The sequence below is a fragment of the Myxocyprinus asiaticus genome, chromosome 18 (assembly GCF_019703515.2).
Source record: "Myxocyprinus asiaticus isolate MX2 ecotype Aquarium Trade chromosome 18, UBuf_Myxa_2, whole genome shotgun sequence".
In the NCBI taxonomy this organism is placed as follows: Eukaryota; Metazoa; Chordata; class Actinopteri; order Cypriniformes; family Catostomidae; genus Myxocyprinus; species Myxocyprinus asiaticus.
This window is the reverse complement of record NC_059361.1, coordinates 4291187-4297699: the sequence shown is the minus strand read 5'-3', so window position 1 is coordinate 4297699 and position 6513 is coordinate 4291187. Positions and strand designations below refer to the sequence as shown.

General features: G+C 38.3%; 1 protein-coding gene across 1 annotated transcript; it reads right to left on the bottom strand.

Annotated features, from left to right (window-relative positions):
- Nucleotides 1-2876: 2876 nt before the first annotated feature.
- Nucleotides 2877-6340, bottom strand: LOC127456267 (pyruvate dehydrogenase [acetyl-transferring]-phosphatase 2, mitochondrial-like). Its single transcript, XM_051724677.1, has 2 exons — nt 6297-6340; nt 2877-5291 (listed from the first exon to the last, which is right to left on the bottom strand). Exons 1-2 carry the CDS (start codon nt 6325-6327, stop codon nt 3658-3660), a joined length of 1665 nt encoding a protein of 554 aa, XP_051580637.1. The 5' UTR covers nt 6328-6340; the 3' UTR covers nt 2877-3657.
- Between the last annotated feature and the right edge of the window lie 173 nt (nt 6341-6513).

Here is a 6513-nt window from a genome sequence, read left to right as displayed (position 1 = left end):
ACCGGGATATTTTGAATTTTGTTGTTGCAAGTTCTGCTGACCATGGTAAAAGTTGTCTAACTGGCTAACACTGAGGATGTTTGCCGAAATTGCAATAGTGGCTTGCGTTAATGATTTTACCATGCAGTTACATTGAAGCTGTCTAATTTCTAGCTACTATTGCAAATTATTAACCTAGATTTGTTTGTAATAAAACCTTATCATTAAACAAAAAAAAAAAAAAAAAAAAACAAAAATTTGAAAGATAGATGATCAATTGATAGATGACTGAAAAGATAGCTGATAGATATATGACAGACAGATGGTCGAAAGATAGATGATAGACAGACAGATAGATGATCAATAGATAGATATATGATAGACAGACAGACAGACAGATAGATAGATGACAGACAGACAGATAGATGATCGATAGATAGATGACAGACAGACAGATAGATGATTGATAGATGATAGACAGACAGATAGATGATCGATAGATATATGACAGACAGACAAATGATCGATAGATAGATAGACAGACAGATGATCGATAGATAGATGATAGACAGACAGATAGATGATAGATATATGACAGATGACTGATAGATAAGATGATCGACAGATAGATAGATGATCGCTAGATATATGACAGACAGATGATTGATAGATAGATGACAGACAGAAAGATGATTGATAGATAGATGATCGACAGATAGATAGATGATCGACAGATGATCGATAGATAGATGATAGACAGACAGATGATTGATAGATGATAGACAGATATATGACAGACAGACAGACAGACAGATGACCGATAGATAGATGATAGACAGACAGATAGATGATCGATAGATATGTCAGACAGATGATTGATAGATGACAGACACACAGATAGATGATCGATAGATGACAGACAGATGATTGATAGATGATCGACAGATGATAGACAGACAGATAGATGATCGATAGATAGATGATAGACAGATAGATGATCGATAGATGATAGACAGACAGATAGATGATCGATAGATAGATGACAGACAGATGATAGACAGACAGATAGATGATCGATAGATAGATGATAGACAGATAGATGATCGATAGATGATAGACAGACAGATAGATGATCGATAGATAGATGATAGACAGACAGACAGATGATCGATAGATGATAGACAGACAGATAGATGATCAATAGATAGATGATAGACAGACAGATAGATGATCGATAGATGACAGACAGTTGATCGATAGATAGATGATAGACAGACAGACAGATGATCGATAGATAGATAGATGATAGACAGACAGACAGACAGATGACCAATAGATAGATGATAGACAGACAGATAGATGATCGATAGATATGTCAGACAGGCAGATGATTGATAGATAGATGATATACAGATAGATGATCGATAGATAGATGACAGACAGATGATTGATAGATGATAGACAGACAGATAGATGATCGATAGATGACAGACAGATGATTGATAGATGATCGATAGATAGATGATAGACAGACAGATAGATGATAGACAGATAGATGATCGATAGATCACAGACAGTTGATCGATAGATAGATGATAGACAGACAGATAGATGATCGATAGATGACAGACAGGTGATCGATAGATAGATGATAGACAGACAGATAGATGATAGACAGATATATTGATAGATGATAAATAGATGATAGAAAGATAGATGATCGATAGATATATGACAGACAGATGATCGATAGATGATAGACAGATGATCCAAAGATAGATGACAGACAGACAGATGATTGATAGATGATAGACAGACAGATAGATGATCGATCGATAGATATATGACAGACAGACAGATGACCGATAGATAGATGATAGACAGACAGATAGATATATGACAGACAGGCAGATGATCGATAGATGATAGACAGATATATGATCGATAGATAGATGACAGACGATTGATAGATGATAGATAGATGACAGACGATTGATAGATGATAGATAGATGACAGACAGATGATTGATAGATGATCGATAGATAGATGATAGACAGATATATTGATAGATGATAAATAGATAGATGATAGATATTTTATTTTCTAACACACACACATACAAAAAAATGCATGCTAAAAATAAAATGAAATCAATTTAAAAAATATGTTTCCATGTTGGGGAAGGTGAAAATGTTGGCAGGGCAGATAAATATCTGAACTACTGGCCCGACCTTTTCTTTTTCTGAGACTATAGACCACAGAACAAAATGCATACAGTCCTTATTTGAATCTTAAAGGAATCATAAGTTCATTTATTGAGGAGTACTTGCATAACGGTTATTCGATTTTATGTTAGATAAGTATATAAGCTTGCTCTTCAAGACAGTTTAATAAGAATGCAACTAACACAACATCTCCAACTTCAGTGATGACCAATCTAATGTAAAGAGTTCCAATGTTTGCTTATTTCTTTGTGACATTCTGAAATAATCAACAAGATTCTCTGGATAAAACTTCTTTTAATAATTAAAGAAGAGGAACTCACAAAAATAAAAACTGAAAAGTGTTTTCAAAGACAACGTTCACATTTTTGCATTGAAAATATAGTAGCCAATTCCCAAGAAAAGAGAGGCTCTCTGAAGTCTATTAAACTCACATTAGAACAGTACAAATAGTACAGAGACACAAATAACTAAGAAAGAGTTTACTCTCAAGACACATGGTGAGCCAGTTTTACATCAAGCCTTAAACAAAAAAAAAAAAAACATTTTGCTGAAGCAAAATGTTCTTGAAAGATTTGAAAAAGCCTGACTTGCAAGTGGCAAAAATTGTACGTGTTATAAAACCGTCCATAAAACTGGCCCTATGACCTTCATACTTTGCTCAGCAACTATCGTCAGTTTAACCATTGACAAGTTTATTTTGTGACTCACTGTGGTACTTTGATAATTTACAAAAGTGACAAGTGAAAACTTCTTCATAGCAAAGGCCAAGAAATCCCAGAAAGAGGACAAATCAAACTGCTGAAACAAAAAACGCACAGCACAAAGAGTCAAGTGTGCTAAATTAATGTAAAATTTAGGCTACACAACTAATGCATGGAGTAATGTAAAACGAACGTGACATAGAACAGAGATAATATGCTAATGAATAAATAGCGTGTGCGTGATAGAACAATTTATAATGTTCATAGTTCAACCTTTCTAAAACATACACTCAAATGTCCGCTTCATTGAATTGTTTCTATTGTACACAATATAACTCTGACGAGTTATAAGAGTTATAAGAACAAGCAGCACATGAAAAACATTTGCAAGAGCTCAAAAGGAAATTAGCATACATTTCCGAGATGCTTCTGATCATTTGACGGTATGTTAGTCGTATCTGCTGCAGACTGGACTACATGGACAGATATGGTCATATATCTTCACATTGTGTGACCTTTTTTAAAAGTGAGTCACCAAATTCTTGCAGTTTGCATTATCTTTTTCCAAAACACTATGTTACTGCAGACTCAGACAGGTTACCTGTAGATATATTGAGGCAAAAAAAATTGTTAAGCATTGGATCAAATACAATTAGCAACAGCCTTAAAAAAACAAAAAACAAAAAAAACATTTAGCAAAACTAGAATTCACAGCTGAAAACACCATTCTTAAAACATAATTTCTTTCAAATTATTTATTATGAGATGATTTGTTGAAGTTCGGGTTAAAGTAAATCACTGTGACAGTGATGTCATCACGGTACATGCGTGCCAGGTCACCAGGCAATGCCAGCATGGTGGCCAACCTCTCCTGGTCCATCTCTCCATACTCATCTGTGCCCAGCGCATGGCGAATCAAGTGCGTGGCTGCATTCAGATCCAGAGCGGGTGTTGCCCTGGCCCGTCGCTGCAGCAGCAGCTGGTGCATTTGACCCAAATTAAGCTGGCTGGCTGAGACCGGTTCCTGCAGGTGAATACCCGTCAGGTGTTCCGCCACAAGCCTGACAGCCTCCTCATTGTTCATCTCGTCCCAAAGACCATCAGAGGCCAGGATCAGAAATTGGTCCTGTGGTCGCAGGCGGTGGTAAGTGACTTCAGGTGTGACTTCTAAGTAAGGTGGAGTTAAGTAATTGGGTGGAGCATATTGATAAATATTCAATGCTTCTAAATCTGAGTCTCCATTCTCCAACACACTCTGCTGTAGCTCTCGACTCCACTTGAAGCGCACGTCTCCAAACCCACGCAACGGCATTAGCACACCAAGAAGCCTGTCATCTAAGATTACAGTTTGGCGTTCGCTGGCCGGGTGCTGGCACATTACCCGCTCAACCTCGGCTGCATTGGTGGCATTATGGTCCTGCGTGAGTGGCAAAGCACTCCAGCTCCCATCGTCCTCTCGGACGCCCAACACAGCTCGACAATCTCCTGCATTCGCAACATGCACACCTTCTGGTCCCACGTGGGCAACGCAAGCAGTGCAACCAGCAAAGGCAGCCTGTATGGCTGTGTTGCGCATGAGGTCATTGGCCAGTGGCACTTGCGACTCCAAGGAAAGATCCATATCTAGCCGTTGGAATGCGTACGTGAGTGCATCCACAGGGTTCAAACCATTGCCGTGTTCTTCACTCGCCAGAAGCTCCTGCCAGTAAACACGCAAATGATTGACGTAGAGCGTAGCAGACTCTCTGTAGTTGTAGTCATTGTGGTGCTTGTACCATTTTAGAATCGGCGGTACCGGGCGTAAAGTCTCCATGGCGGCCTCCAAATCCTCCAGGGCAGATTCTGACATCATCGCCACAGAGATATAATAAGGTAGCCGCTCGCTGACCGCTTGAGCACATGCATGTCCGCCGTGTCCATCAAACACGCCAAACAGCATGCCGCGAGTCTGCAGGCAGCTGGCGCTACTGCGCCGGTCCTCTAGTGGAGTATTGGCTGCAAGTTGGTTGCTTTCAAACCTCAGCACAGGGCTGGGACCACCGCGCCCATCAAACTCTGGTATGCGGACAGATTGCTCGTTAGCACGAAGAACTGCATTGATCTGGAGCCGGCTCAGCTGGAAGTCCGGTTCACGTCTAGAAGCACAGAATGCATTTCCGCCTTCCTGCCCCGAGGTTCCATCTGATCTACCATAACGGGAGGAAAAGCCCCGGGTATGAGAAGGAAACAGGCAGGTTCTACACAGTGTAGACGGTAAAACATACTGGCTGGCCTCGAGAAAACTGGACAGATGTCTTCCACCGGCATAAAAGAGGAGCTTTGAGCACAAATGCCCAGACATAACTGCCTGGATGCAGTGACCGAACCAGTCTACAACTCCAGCATCTGAAAATACAGCGTGAAATCACAATATTTAGTATACACGAAGTCTTGAGGTGTTCAGTGATGAAGACATACTATAAATGCACAGCAATAATTTAGCATACTGACAATTATAGAAACAGGTGTGTTTGACAAGCCCGTGTCAGTCAGGATCAGAAATTAAGGGGGGCTCAGGGCAAACACACCACCAAAAATGCCCCTGAAATTCAAAAAGTGGGGGCAGAAAATGCGTCTGTAATGAATTCTAAGGTTTGTTTGTTTTTATTTGTAAACGTATAGTTCTTAATATTCTATTATAGTCCTAGTTATACACATCATTGCATAAAATATGATGTTCGATTAATTCTTAAGATAAGGTCATAAATCCTACAGTACATTTTGAGAATTTTTTAAATATTTTTATATAAACAGATGAGACACAGTTTGAGTTTTAAATGGCTATAAAAATATACCCTCATAAATTTAAAACAATAAATAAAATATTTATTTTAATATAAATATTGAAGACCCCCATGACATGCCCATGAAGACCAAATCCAGGGGGCAAATATTGTTCCTTATTATAAAAGTTAAATTCTGACACTGGTTTCAGTGACATAAACAACTAGAATTTAGAGCAGGTTAATATTACAAATGGTTTTGTACTATTTAAACTTACAGATCAGGCAAAATTTCCAATGATCTAGACGTGTTTGTTATGCAATAGGCCTATATGTAAATCATCATGACTTTCTCATATATGCAAATGTCAAAATACACTCAAAATCATACAGTATATAAACAGTTTACTTATAAACCTTTATTCAAGATTCATGTCCAGAACACAATTCACTGGCTAACATACCGGTCAGCATGCCAATTCAAATGAAAAATTATTTATTTTTCTGCACTAAAAATAGATATGTTATCAAACAAATATAATGGAATAAACGGTAGGCAAACTCCCTCAGAAAGTAAAAGGAACTACTTTAATATGAATAAAAGCTGAGTCGAACAACAGCCACATACCTGCTAAATGCTCTTCTTCTGTTTTTGACATTCATCGTGGCAGGTTGCAACAGTGCAGCTCACAGCGCCACCTGCAGTCCTGTGCGCAATCAACACTCATAGCGCCGCCTACAGGCTGTGCACCATAAACAAACAATTCAATATCTATCTATCTATAATATATATATTTTTTTTAATATGTGTTATTATCTATATATTTAATTAAAATAAAATAATT